The sequence below is a fragment of the Rattus norvegicus genome, chromosome 3, assembly GCF_021556685.1.
Source record: "Rattus norvegicus strain SHRSP/BbbUtx chromosome 3, alternate assembly SHRSP_T2T, whole genome shotgun sequence".
Classification (NCBI taxonomy): Eukaryota; Metazoa; Chordata; class Mammalia; order Rodentia; family Muridae; genus Rattus; species Rattus norvegicus.
In genome coordinates this window covers 63741097-63756455 of record NC_141536.1, presented here as the reverse complement: position 1 = coordinate 63756455, position 15359 = coordinate 63741097, and the positions used below count along the sequence as shown (strand labels likewise).

At 42.4% G+C, this 15359-nt stretch overlaps 1 protein-coding gene across 2 annotated transcripts in view; it reads right to left on the bottom strand.

The window, feature by feature from the left end:
- Positions 1-15359, bottom strand: part of Itprid2 (ITPR interacting domain containing 2) — a 37317-nt gene that overhangs the window by 1779 nt on the left and 20179 nt on the right. Inside the window, exons 11-17 of one of the 2 annotated variants that reach the window (XM_087651744.1) lie at positions 13078-14289; positions 11170-11247; positions 10966-11081; positions 10462-10612; positions 9331-9396; positions 8277-8732; positions 326-444 (exon numbers count right to left, since the gene is read on the bottom strand). In XM_087651744.1, the coding sequence (XP_087507870.1) occupies positions 340-444; positions 8277-8732; positions 9331-9396; positions 10462-10612; positions 10966-11081; positions 11170-11247; positions 13078-14289 (2184 nt within the window). In that variant the 3' untranslated portion in view covers positions 326-339. 2 annotated transcript variants of the gene reach the window in all.

Here is a 15359-nt window from a genome sequence, read left to right as displayed (position 1 = left end):
CTCAAATTCTTGACCATACATTGTACCTTTGAAATACTATTTAATACTAAAGTAAGATTCTGTCTGAAGTCTAACTCCAGGATTTATTCACTATACTGACATCTCTATAAGCGCACACTGCAGCAAGTCTGTTCTTACCCTGAGTGGCTTACGGATACTTTAGAAAGCTTGCATATGGTTTTCACACTTTAGGACAGCTATGACATACACTATCAAAATAAAAATTTAGCTAGAGATAACAACTGCACTAAGAAATAAGAAAACAAAGAATTCCGAATCAAGTGTAACGTCTATCCAGTTCCATGAAGACATTAATAAACATTACCGAGTATGTCCCACTCAGTGGCTGTCCTGCTTAGAAGCAGATGCTTTACTTGAAGACACTGCTGCCAAAAGTCCACTTACAATTTCTCGTCTAATTTCCCCAACAATAGACTCTTTAATCTATAATGGAAAGAGAGAAAAATATGAATTTAATGATATTTTTCCTGGTTTCAGATACTTACCACTTAATTGTTGCAGTCAGCTAAATTGTGGAGAAGACCACAGCCTTCACGTGTGTGACAAGCACAAGGAGGCTCCTGGAGGAGAGCCCACCCCACGACACATCAGCCCGCCAAGTGTCGCGCAGCACAACCCAGCCAAAGGCATTATGAAAGACCACTCTAAATCTTTTGTTGTTGTTGTTGTTTTGAGACAGGGTTTCTCTGTTTAACTCTGACTGTTCTGGACCTTGCTCTATGGATCAGACTGGCCTCGAACTCAAGAGATCAGCCTGCCTCTGTCTCCCGAATGCTGGATTAAAGGCATGTGCCACAACTGCTTGACTAAAAATCATAATTCTTATGGGAAAAACATGAGAAAATTTCTCATCAGTTACTTCACACAACAGCCTGCAGAACTAAATGTGAGGTTTGCGACGTTGCTTTTTATGGAGGCCAGGAAGTCAGAGGGATTCATGCTTTGAATGCTAAGAACACCTGTAAGTGGCCAAGCGAGACGCAGGCAAAAATACTCTGCTTGTCTCTAACAACTAAAACCAGAATAGCTACAGAAGTTTAACCTAACACGAACTTTTGGTAGACAGAAGAAAAGTTATTTAGTGACACTTAGATTTTAAAGGTTATAAACACACTTCAAACAGCCATCCATTTGCTCTAAACTTGAATTATCTTTTTCTCTAGTGTTATGACACACTTGTCACCTGTCTGACTTAGGTAAGAACTTTCATCTTGGGTTGGAGAAGAGGCGGAGTCAGTGTATTACTTACCATGCAAGCATGGGTACCTGGATCTGATCCTCAGAACCCACAGGAAAAACAAAACAAATAAACAACACAGGAAAGCAACACCAAGTGTAGTGACATGTGCTTATAATTCAGACACCGGGGAGGGGGAGGGAGGAAGGTGGGTCCCTGGACTGCCCAGCTATAGCCTAATCCAAGGCCCTTTTCTGAAAACAAAGGAGAAGTCTCTTGAGGATGACATCTGAGGTTACCCTCTGGCCTGCACATGCACAAATAAACACCCATACATGCATACACACAGAGAGAAAGTATACATCTTATTGCCGAAAAAAGCAAACAGATGGGCAGGTGGAATCCTGACACTACTAATGACACTCTGTGATGCTTGCAGACAGGAGCCTAGCATAACTGACCTCTGAGAGGCTCCACCCAGCAGCCAATGGAAACAGATGCAGAGACCCACAGCCAAAGAGATGGAGCCCAGGGATCTTACTGAGTTAGGAGAAAGATTGAGGGACCCAAAGAGGGCAGTAAAGACCAACAGAGTCAACTAACCTGGACCCTTGTGGGCTCCCACAGACTGAATCACCAACCAAAGTGGGAGCACAGGCTGGACCTAGGCTTCCTGTACATATGTAGCAGATATGCAGCTTGGTCTTCATTTGGGCCCCTCAAACAACTGGAGCAGGGGCTGTCCCTGAGCCGTCCGCCTGCCTGCCTGCCTGCCTGCCTGCCTGCCTGCCTGCCTGCCTGCCTGTCTGCCTGCCTGCCTGTCTGCAGATCCCAAGCCCCTAAATGGACAGCCTTATCTGGCCTCAGTGGGAGAGGATGTGCCTAGTCCTGCACAGCTTGATGTGTGTGAGGTGGGTGGGTGGGATGGATGGTTAAAAAATGTGAAATAGTAAAAGAAGAATAAAACAAACAAAGAGAAAAGCAAACAGACAGGAGGCAATGATCACCTCCAGATGTCTAAATGCTACATAAATACTACATGCCTTCTTCTTCTTTTCCTTTCTAATGATATAGCTTCACCTCCAAATAGCTCTTTGTAAAGGCTTTAAATGTGCATTTCCTGAAGTAAATAGATAATGCATTCCAAAATTAGCACTGTGCTACTCTCAATTAGCTCTTAAAAATCCTACACTTCCACAGTTTCCTGTCAGCCTCATCCATTTCCTAAAATGTTCCTAAATACATCCTGAAAATACCTTGGTTTAAGTTTTTCTAAAAATGGCTATGCTATGCAAAACTGGTACATAATATATATATATATATATATATATATATATATATATATATATATATATATATGTATATACACACACACACACACACACATATATATATATATATATAAAATGACTTATATATGATTCTTCACAGAAGCAGACTAGGGCTGGAGAGGTGGCTCCGCTGTTAAAGGTTAGGCTTACAACTAAAAGGCAATAGGAACAAAACGTTCCTTTGCTGTCAGCAATCATCTGCCATGCTGCACATGTAAATAAATACTAGATCTGAAGTCTACCTTCTACGGCCATTCATGAACACTAAATAACAAAGATTTTCAGATGCACCACACTTTATAGACCCATTTTAAGTGGGTATGAAACATGAAAATCTGAGTATTGTAGCCACTGTACATAAGATAAATGCAGTATATAGGAAAGGAATCATTGAAATTCTATATTATACAAGATGTTAAGCATTCTCTAATAAGACAACTTTATTACATCTTCCTGTTTATCATTCAATTAAAAATGAACGCTAAATATTATGGTAACACAGATATTGCTAGCATAAAATATAAAAGAGTATCTAAGAGCCTGGGAGGTTGAGACCGAAGGATTATTTGAGTCCTTGAACTTGAGACCACCTTGGACAAGCCCTATCTCAATAAGAAAGAAAAGAACCCAATGAACACGAATCTCCATTGTCTAGTACATTTTACTCGAGGAGCACAGAAATGATACCATCTCGAGAATAATAAGAGAAAGCTGGGGGTGGTGGCACATGCCTTTAATCCTAGAACTTGGGCAGCAGAAGAAGATAGATCTCTGAATTCAGGGCCAGCCTACTCTACAGAGAGAGAGTTCCAGGGCAGACCAGGGTAAATACTGAGACCCTGTCTCAAAAAACCAACACCCAACCAACCAACCAACAACAGAACAAAGAAAGAGAAAGAAAATGAAAGTAGCCACATTGAAACTAGCACTGAAAATAACACAATGCCTGTAATAAGCCATTTCACAGCAGAACTGTGAACAAATAAATTAGCTCTAAAGTTCCTCATGCTATAGAGACCACTTGGGTTCGGAGTAAGAGAAGACATGGGGCTTCAGAGTATGAAAATTCTAGACTGGCTAGTAAAAGCACTTTTGTGAGCACAATTTCCAAAAGGTTGTATTGACATCAGACAGACTACTTGACGCGCATGCGCGCGCACACACACACACACACACACACACACACACACACACACACACACACACACGATTTTTTCTTGCAACACACAATGAATGACTTGCTGGTACAACATGTGAGGCTGCATCGACATAGTGCTTAGAGCCCCAAAGCCAGGACCCTTAAATGTTCTCTAAAACATTCCAAAGGAATGCATGAGAAGCTGTGTTTTTACCTAAACACATGTTTAAACATGTCAGATACACTGACAGTTGTAAACCCATCCTAAAAGCTAAATTAAACAGAGTACCTTTATAAAAAGCATGCCAATCTATGCTACTTATTCTTGACATTTGAGGCTGACTCTCCTCTGAGAATGGCACATTTTCACATATCCTATAAACCATCTTTTTATTCCTACACATATGTACATTCTCAAGTATCTGTAAATGGTTTTGGTCATGATCACCCATATCACAAATGACTCAGACAAATTCTAAGGCAGTACTGTTTTGTCCTCAACTGGGATTTGTACACAATCTGGAATGAGGAGGGCTCTTGGGTTGACAAAAGTTTAAGTACAGACTGTGCATTAAACACTTGTATGAAAGGACTGTGTATGGACATTCTCTTTCCAAAGGGGATTCAGCTGACTGAGTGCACTGAAGTAACAAAGCAGTCTTTAAACCTCCCAGGGTTCAGTGATGGAAACAAAGGCCTGACAGATGGCATTGTTTTCATGCACCCAGGAGTGCAGTAAGATAGAAAAAAAAAAGGTCCCTGAGAGTGTCTGCCAAACACTCTTAATCCTCACCTGCAGAGCTGTTCTATCCTAGATCAGATCTTGCCTTCCTGAATACTGGCTTTGTTAATGGGGTTAAGGGCCACAAATTTACTGGGAAGATAGAATCAAATTTTATTTTCTTGGTAGCAAATACAATAAGCTTTGTAACTTGATATTTAGTACTGTGGACATTTAACGTTAAAAGATTATCAGCTAGAAATAAATGAAGGAAAAAAATCAGTATCTAAAATATTTTATAAACAAACTTTAAACATAAAACCACCTAGCTGAGTTAGGATAACAATATGAATTGGTTTTTGAATTTTAGCTAGCAGTGAACCAAGGGATCTATCGCGTATGTTCTCAAAATACTTCAGCAAGTTTGATTTGCTAAGCACACCATCAACATCCTTGTGCTCGGTAAGTCCTTTGTGGACAGCAAGGGTAAATGTTAAAGCAGATTTCCTTTAAATGTTGACACATTCTGAGCTAAAGGGCTTCTCGAGAAGGGTTTAGTAACACATTCTGAAAAGTTTGTCAAACATCTGCCTTCCACACTAATTTAAATGCTGACAAAGTATAACATCTTTCATATTTAATAGGAGATTCCTATAAATGATTAAGTAATTCCCTAGGACCAAGGCAGTAAAATGGAAACAAATGACTTCTTCTATAGTCTGTGCTATTGGCCAAAGAATCAATATTCTAGTCTATGCCAACACGCTCTTCCTAGGCAATTATTTGCAACATGGATCAGGCCAACGAACTTTTTAAAATGAAAACTCAGGCATGCTTTAAAGGAGCAACTATGCCAAATAAGCGATAGGAAGCCAGGTTTTCAAGAGAACTTCAAACCAAAGCAAATTAAGAGGAACGAAAGTATCAGAATTTAGTAGAGGGAAAAAAAGGAGTTAGCGAACTTGTCATGAGCAAATGCAGCTCAGGCTGAGTGATTATCTAATCTAACTAAAGTACTGTCCTGTGTATAGACAAGTTCCTGTTTCTGTTCCTACCCAGGCACACCTGACTGAGGAAGGTGAGTGTACACTTTGCCACATTTTAGTTAGCCACATCAAGTCATAAAAATAACTCCATTTTCAGAACAATACATGTATAGAATTGAAGTGCTCCACTAGTTCGTAGTCAAGTCTGGAGAATAAACAAAAACCACGCACCCTGCACCTATACTGATTTTGAAAATGGGCATTTGTGTAAACATATCAGAAATCCTGGGTAACAATTTGCATGTAACACAAAAGTCACATCTTTTTTTGAATATCATCCTCAACACACACACAGGTGGTTACAGAAAGCAACTTTCAGCTGAATCCAGGAACTTAAAACACAAAATACGGGGAACTTAAAAATCTACCAGCAAGGTCAGTCCTGTGCACAGGCACTCCTACCCACAGCTTTGTCAGATTCCAGGCCGTCCTTTCACCCCATCTTGGTAACTGACAAGCTCCAATGCTGGCTCCCAAGCCTGGATACCACAAGCACAAGTCAAACGTTTCCAAGGTCAAGTACCATCTTGTATGATCTGCTTCCTGACTATGTTAACCATGAGGAAACCATGCTACTGCTTTAATTAGTTTATATTTTTTTGTCCTTCCTTGTATCACTGGTAAAGTCCAGAGTATTATCCTTCCAATTCTATTCTTCCTGGGAAGTCCTGCAGGTTTTACTGCATGTTTTCACAGCACAGACACATTGAGGAAGATACATTATCATCTGTGTGTTTATTTAATGAACTTTTCAAGCTATTTCGATGCAATCAATGATGGCACCATATGTGTAGGACTCATCTTAGGCCCCAGATGATCAATGACCCTTTGGTGGGAAGATACTTGCCAAGAATTGATTCTGAAAGCACATCAGATTCACATTTACAATTACATTAGAAATACAGTCTGAAAATAGAGATGGCTAATTTCTATGGCTTATTTTGACTTACTTGGCTCCTAATGTGTTCTTAAATAACTAAAAAGATTTAGAAATCTGCATTCATGAGATAAGAAATGTTACATTTTGTGTGTGTGTGTGTGTGTGTGTGTGTGAGAGAGAGAGAGAGAGAGAGAGAGAGAGAGAGAGAGAGAGAGAGAAGAGAGAGAGAGAGAGAGAGAGAGAGAGAGAATATGTGTGGTTGTATTTAATATTTTCATAGACTTAAGAACCCCAAGTCTTCAAAATAAAAAGGCCCAAAAACATGAAAACTTTTTCAGGGCCATTGTACAGGTTTTCAAATTTTCTTGAGATGTTTTGGTCTTGCTTACCTCACTTTAATTTAAGTCAAGGATTTCTTAGCTTACAGGTATTGTCTACTACCTTTGGTACTTTATACACTGTGTTGCTGGTTTCTCTATTTTTTCTTTGGCTTGGGCAGTACTAGGTGGGGGGATTCACACTCATGGCTTCACACATACTGTTGAGTGCCACCTCTGCTGGGGATCACACTCAGGGACCTACACGAGCTCAGTGCCAACTTTGCTAGATTCACACTCAGGGCCTTACACATTGTCACTAAGATACAGTTCAACCCATAATGTCACTTTTAAAATATATAATGTGTTGTTCTTTTTAACTAATATCAAAATAAAAGGTGTTTGTCATCAAGAGTTTTAGGAGTGGTTGGAAAGAAAAGTATACTTCATCTTGTGGAAACAGAACAGAAAAATATTCAACATGTACAAACTATAGAGAGAGCATTCAACATATATAACCGACAGAGAGAACAGGGTCAAGCCAATATTCAATGTATATAACTTATAGAGAGAGCAGGTCCAAGCCAATATTCAATGTATATAACTTATAGAGAAAGCAGGTCCAAGCCATAGTGAAGTTTACCCATGGTGCTTTTCTTTTTAAAGGGGATATACCAGTCTATAGTAATGGAACTCAATATTTAAAAATCATTATAATTTAAATCCACAATTGTTCCAGAAGCTCAGAGCCTGAAGGTTTGGTCCTCTATATAGTGACGCTCAGAGGAGTGGCTTTTGAGAAGTTACTAAATTAGTCCACAGATGGGCCAGAGAAATTTAGAAGGCAGCACCAGGTAGAAAGCAGTCAGGCCTTTGGGCTCAGGATTGTAGAGGCTCTAGTTATCCTGACCCTTCATGCTGCACCCTCTTTGTGCCCTGCTCTAACCTAGCTTTCTCCCATGTTCTCAGCTTCACTATAGGCCCATGAAGAACAGAACCAAGTACTTAGAGGCTAAACCATCTGAGAACACCAACAGAAGCAAACATGCCCTTTTTAGTTCATTGTTCTCAGGCATTTTGTCACAGCAATAGAAAGTTCACGGTCATTCTATCCACTTTCTCAATTAACTGTGACCCTGACTGGTAACCCTCACTCATGCTGGTGGCCCCTTGAGAAACCCAGAACTGTGGTTAACACTTTAGGTTCTCATGCTCTCATCATCCAGGGTAAACCTCACTTCACACTATATTTCAGTCTTTGAACAAATCACAATTAATACACTTCTCCAGCCATCAAAGGAAAAGAGAACAAATTCCTTACCATGATTACCCTCCTCTTTTTCTCATGCCAATTAGAATTTTGTAAAATGATAGCTTCTATTTCTGGAAGAGGTCTAAATTGTAATTCCTTATTTTACACATGTGGAAATGAGAGGTGTATGTGGAAATATTATGGACAATATTTTGGTTATAGTGGAGGAAGCAGCAAGACGTCTGACAGTCTCGAATCTGCAGAAATGCACTGCCAATGGGAAAGCTGACCTAAAGCATCCTGTGAGTTACTGTCTACAAGGAAGCAGGACCTGAATAAACTGTACCATGGCTCACATCTGCAACCCACGGCTCAGGCTCAGCCTGGACCCACCTCGCGGATGACCTGCTGCAGCTCGTCCTGCTCCACATTCCGGTGCATTTCCTCAGCCGTTGGCATCAGAGAGAGATCCTCTGGTTCTTCCTCCACGTGAGATGTAAGTCCCACGACTTGTGAGGCTTCTTCAGCTGCTCCAGCTTCTTCAGAACTCTCCAGATCTGGAGGTGTTTGCACAGAGCCTGTTCTAGACGGGGCAGTTGGTGTCAGGGCCACAGAGGCTCGGAATATCTTCTTTCTCGCCACTAAGCGGGCTCTGGGTTTGCTCCCGGATGGCCCTCTAGATCTTCTGTTGGTGTGGGAGGGGCTGGAGCAGACGGAAGATGACTCTGATGTAGCTTGAGAGAAAACGGACTCTGAGCTCTCTCCAGGAGGAATCTCATACCCCATGTCTCCAAGGCTCAGGCCCAGCTCAGACTTCAGGTACGACTGCTCTCGCATCAGTTCTGTGACCTGGAAGGCAAGACATTCTTCTTCTCTCTCGAGACTAGGACTGGGAATTAAGAAGGCTGCATTCCCAGCTGTCCTTAGTGTCCCAAATCACATGGAATTTTAAAGGCTTAATTCTATTTCACTATCTTATTAGCTGATCAATTTCATTCACACACACAAAATTAAATTCACAGTAATCTCAAGTCAGACCTTGGAAGACTAGGACACACTAGGTGAAGTGAAATAACATAGAGAAGTCTGGATTATTTCATGGAAGGGTAATTAATGAAAACTAAAACAGCTACTCAGAATGTTTTGCCAATGAATCTAAAACGCAATGAATATATAGTCATTTTACAGGTCCTGACATGGAAGGGCTCCTTGAAGATAGATGAAATGTTTCTATGACACATTATGCTCTTTTGGTTATAAAGACAAATCACTGCTACAATGAGCGAGCTTTCCGGTGGCCCAAATCAGTACTGCACTGCAAATGGCAAACTCACTTCCTTGAAGTCTGTACTTCACCCAAGCCTGCACTTCATACAAAGTGAGAAGATGGCACGTTCATGATATATTACAGCACCCGTCCCAGGGACTTAGAAGGAAAGAGGCTTACCGGCTCCATGACGTTCAGTGGAGACGGGCATGATAAGTTATCAGCGCTCCTACTGCCACACATCCCCTGAAAGGTAAGCACAGCACACAGGCTTACACACCGACACACCTCCTCAAAGTGCAAGTGCTTCCTAAGAATGACTTGGCTACACAGTTCCTTCAAACACCTATTAATGTCACAAACACTGTAGTCAGCTACCATGTACCTCATCAAATATAGTATTGCGACTGCTACACAGGCATTCAGGTTCTCTGTTTCCACCAATACATTCCTGAGAATGATGGGTCAAAATCACAGGAGTATGCATTCATAATGATTTAAAATATTATTTTATCTATGTATATATTCATTCTCATTCTCTTCCACATATGCTCAAACACACACGCAGGCACGCACTTATTTAGATAAAATCAAACATGAAAAAGCAGAATAAAATTCAAATTTTCAAAGCAACACATTTTATAAGTGCAGAGACACTGGCGAAGACAGGACTCTAATGGAGAGGCTCCAATTGCATGGGAAGCAGGCCTGGGAGTAGTGCCGAGTGGCCCAGCATAAGGACAACAGTGCTCTCTCATTCCCGCTGTGTACGTGGATCCTATCAGGGCATCATCTGCTTCCTTCAGGAGACAGAGGAGAAGGCACTGGAGGGGCTGTCAGCGGGCAGGACATGGAGTGGGCCCAAAACAACGAAAAAGAACACCTCCTCCCCCCAAAAACCAAGGCATGAAAAAGAATTAAACTGAAAACAAAGGAAAACTTCAGAGGGATCAGTTGTTTACTTAAACAAGGGGCAGTGGGGGACAAAATGAATTTGTTCTTTGGAGTTACAAGCAGAGACACAAGTTTAAAGTAGCTATCTTTTAGTTCATTAGAATTTTTCCTTTAAAATCAAAACTAATATTGACCTTCATTTTTTCGATTACTGAAAATTATCACTAAAAATTGCAATGTACTTCTAAATATTCTAAATGTGAAATTTACCACACTGCACATAAAAGTAATGTGTGTGAAAGCTACGTGAGCATTATGCATGGTCCTAAAGCATTAAAGCATGAAAAATGAGGTCCCTGCCCAAAGCACACATCAGGAATAACCAAGTTACTGCAGGCTCTGGACCCCAAAGCATACCGGGAGTGCAGAGGAACGGAATGGTGAAGGCACCCGCACTGCACGGAGCTGCTCATCCAGGCCCAGCAAGCGCTCCTCCAGCTGCAGCTCCAGGTCCTGCAGCTCCATTCGGACAGAGTTCCGCAGGCCCTGCAGCTGATCAACTTCATACCTGTTAGATCATGACAAGCATAACTTTGGAAAAGTAGTGGCTCAATGATCTCTAGTCAGCACATTTTTGAAGAGTATGAACTAGGAAAGGTACTGCAATTTTATAAGCTCAGATGGCAATCGAGAGGTAGTGACTAGGTCTTTGATCTCCTGCACTCTCCCCTCTCTGAAAAGCAGACTCCTCAGCATGGAGATGGCTCAGTAAACTCCGCGTGCCTGGTTTGTTTTTTACCTACACTGCTTCATTATACACAGTTCAGAGTGCGGACAGAGCTGGATTCTGAAGAAGCTATGCTAAGGGCCTGCTTTACTGAAGAAAAGGCTCTGAATGTACTAACCTAACCAACTACTAACCTGTCCTCCTCTGTCATATGAGGGTACACCACCGTTTGCTGACGCAGCATGGCCAGCTCCAAGTCCATCATCTGCGTTCTGAACAGATTCAGGCTCCGTCTCACAACCTGAAGCTCCTGAAAGGTATTCTGAAATGCAATGTAACAGGATTATACTTCTAAATCACACACATCATTGCAACTCAAAGATTTAAGGGGAACTTACTTCATAAAGAGGTAGAACAGACGACTTCTGAGTACTGTATGGAGCAGCAGCAAGATCAGGTCCTCTCGTCATAGGGTACTTGGGACAGATGAAACAGAATTAAAGGCCAGGTCAAAGTGACAACTTCCCGTTCTCTAAGATGTTAAGTTAATGTAAGGAATGCATCAGCATTTCTCTGTGAGCTACATCAAACCCACAATGATGTATATTATAATCAACAACAGAAGAAGTTAATCTCTGCTGCCACTGGCCATCTTTCACCATTCTGTGTCCAAATCACTGTTCAGGAGGAGGACAGGCAAAGGGAAGCATGTCCGTGTGTGTGTCCATGCAGGAGGACAGTGTATTTACAGAGCTTCCTATTGCCTCGAGAAGGTGAGTAGAGAAGCCCAAGACCCAGATATTTGTAAGCAAAAGCAACAGGAGACTGCACCACACTGGTGTGGTTAGAGAAAGCAGCAAGTGGCCATCATCCACACTCTCAGGGAAACATACGCTATTGGCAAAGGCAGGGAAGACAAAAGTTGACAAAGCCCTCATCTCAGTGTAAGGAAATTAAAAGTGAGAAGAACAGTGTGAATTTATGTATGAGTATATATATGTATGATATATATGTATGTGAGTATATGTGTGAAGGAGCATACATTGTGTGGCAAGTGTTTGTGATTGTGTGTGTGAATGTGAATAAGTGTGCACACGTGTGTGTGTGTGTGTGTGTGTGTGTGTGTGTGTGTCTGTCTGTTTGTATTATAAAAGCAAATGAAAATTCAGTAGGTAAATATGCTAGTGGTAACATCTGACCTGAACTTTAGGCACTATCAGGACTTGGCAGTTCATGAGAAGAACAGCAAGGACAGAGCCCCACAGTTGGAAAACTGCAGCAACAACAGCAACAGCAACAGCAACAGCAACAGCAACAACAACCAACAACCAACAACCATGTGATATGTGCCGATCACCCGAGTTCAAGGATACTGAGAACCCTGAATGCTCTGCTGCCCGGTAGCACTGGAGCGCACACCTAAGCAGAGGCTGGGGAAGTTGTCTGTTTAGGTGGGGAGTGGGGAGTGGGGAGTGGGGAGATTACCAACTGAGGTACTGACAGGAAGTTCATGGCCAACCACCCACAGCCAGAGTGGCTCACTACAGATGTACAGATAGAGATAGCTCTGAAATTCCCCAGCCTCAAGGAAGTATAGCCACAGCCAGAACTATGCTTGATGAGGAAGAATGCTCTGGCCAGGCTGCAAACTAATAGGGACAATTGTCAGGAGGACAAGGAGGTATATGAAAGGCATATCTTTTCATATCTGAAAATTTGATTTTTTAACCCAAGTGGCTTCTTGTTCACTCTTTCACTGTAACAGGTGGCATGCATTCAGAATTTACACTTTACCTGATTCTCTGGAGTGGTTCCAGTTTTGAGCCCATGGAAAGAGAATAATTCTGTGCCAGGAGGCCAGCCTCAGAGGTGAGCAGATGAGCAGGTGAGCGGGTGAACAGGAAAGCTTAGTCAGAGAGCTACAAAACCCAGGAGAACATGGAGCCACCGGAGTCAACGAGAAGTCTTAGAAAGTTAGAAGAGATCTGCACATCCAAATGGCAGAGAAAAGGAGAAAAAGGATTGAGAAGAAAGATGCTTTTAACAGGACAATCTAAGGTTCAGACAAAGAGAATGAAGGAAAGGCTGAGAGGAAAAAATACTGTGGAATAATGCCGCCTCTACAAAGAGGAGACTCTCAGATGAACTTTGTTTAGGATTAGTTACAGCTTTCCCTCACAAAATGGGAGAGACATGTCTATGACAGCATGCAGGAAAATAAGGTGAGGTGGTTTGTCTGCTCGGTCCTAACTTGCTGAGGAGTTAGGAAGAGCTCAGAGCACTAAAGCATAAAGATCTCTACTTACCTGTGAGAGATTCTGTAGTGAGTTTCTAATGTCATGTAACACTCTCCGCAACTGCATCTCTATGGCGGAAGGAGGGTTCACAGGGCATGGCCTGCATGGGTGGGCAGCGTGTCTATGTGAGTAGGGACAACCAAAAGGAGAGGAGAAGGCACTACATGCAGCACCTGATATGTTGGGGACACTATGGGCACTCAGAGTTCTCATGTGTTCACACAGAGGCCTGTCCTGCCACTCAGAGTGGACAGAGTGAAGGGAGCAGGTGGACTGGGAGATTGGAGCAAACTGTGGGCAGGGGGCAAGCCTTCCATGGTGGCATTCCTCCAGTCGTGTCCCCTCACTCTGAGGGGCCTCTTCTTTCTTCACAGAGGATGGAGGGATGAAGATGGTAGATTTAACCAAAGACTGGCCATCGTGTTCAGTTACTTGCTTTTCCAATTCTTGTTCCTCTTCAGGTGTGTACTTGTAGGTGAAGGATGGTGGGCTGCACCTGGTCTCTTTTCCTGGAGATAATCGTACATTGACAGAAGATACCACCCTTACTGGGCTCAGTAAAGTGGTGGGCAAAGACTGAGACCTTCTTAGAGGATAGCCAGCTTTTGCGAGAAAGTACCTTTGTTTCAACAGATCCTTTGATTTTATTAGGCTACGCCCTACTCTCTGACCAGACATACTGCAAACCTTCATTTGAGCTCTCTGCAGGGCAGTGTTCACTCTGTCCACAGAAGAGGGAAACTCAGTTTTCTTTTTAGAGCTCATACCGCTGCCCTGAGCCTCTTCAAAGGAAGTCAAGGACCTGAGAATGTGGTGTGTGGTGTACTGCGCAAATTCACATTCACTGCCCTTATCCATATCACTCTCTCCACTCCCTTCCCTCAGGAGCTCTCCAGTGGCTGCCAGAGGTGGCTCCTCCTCTGTCTCTGTCTCTGTAATCTGAGGCCCAGGCTCACATGGACCCTTCACGGACTCATTGTTTCCAGCATTCTCTGCAGTCACACAGTGGGGGAAATCTTGGTTATCTGCTTTTCTTTTCTCAGCAACTATGACCTTTGCTCTTCCCTTCTGCAGAGAGGCAAGAGACTCCTCCTCTGATTCATTGAAGTAAGGCTGGTCTGGTGCTGTCGGAGTCACATGGTCTTCACCAAGTGATGTGACAGTTGTTTCACTGTCGCAGCTGTCAGCACTGCTCCCCATGGCTTGCAGGGACTCATGAACCTGTGAAGGAAAGCACTTGGGAGGCTGAGAATGAAGTGAGAGTCCCCGCTGACAAGACTATGGATTTGTAGTCATTCTGGTTATTATCCCCCACCCCACACTTACTCATCAACATTGTCTCAGATCTATTTTCCTTTCACTTCATTTCCAACACATGAAACTGACTCTCAGAGTTGGACAGAATGTCTTGCTGTTCTGCCTCGATACACACGTTCCCTAGTTCTCAGCGTCCTCTCTTCACGCTGGAAGGATGTGTTCCTTTTCCACAGCCATCCTGGATCACCTTGCTCTAGGACCAGGGGTCTCTCAACAGTTTCATCCCAGATTCTTCTGGATCAAACTTTCTTACAGTATGGCCCCTCCCTAACCTCATCAACTTTGCTCCCATGCTGGGACACAGAGCCCTCTTCAAGCAGGCAGTCAAACCTACCTGAAAACCTACCAGGGCCTTATCTTTCCTTCCTCATCACTGACACATGCCTCAGGCTGCCTTTACTTTGCTTATTTCATCACAACTACATACCCTCTTCCCACTGACCAATGCTTTGTGTACTTCATTATTTTATAAATAATTTTAGTATACATAACCTGTCAAGTATCATATCTTAGCCCATTCTGTTTTAAGTATGTTCAGACCACTATATTAACTTATGAACAAGCAAAAGTATCTAAAATAAATCTTACTTTTTAATAAAATATTGAGCATCATGTACTTTATTAAATAATATAAATGGGAAACAAAATTGTATCCGTGCAAGAGACAGATGGCCACTCTGTGGACATGGTGGAATGCAAAACCTTGGAACACAAAGCACATAAAACACTGGAAATACAGTACACATAGAGCACTGCCCATTCACTCCCAGAAACACACACTGGATTCCATGCACTGATACTGCCTGTAGCATAAGAGATACAACCAAACACTGAAACACAAAGATGGCTGTGGCACAAATGCCACTCTTACAGCCCTTTAAAGCTGCAGCTTTTAGATTAAGGAATTACAACCTGGGATCAGATACCTATTTGCCTTTATCAATACATTTTCCATCATGCTTTCATCTTACTAT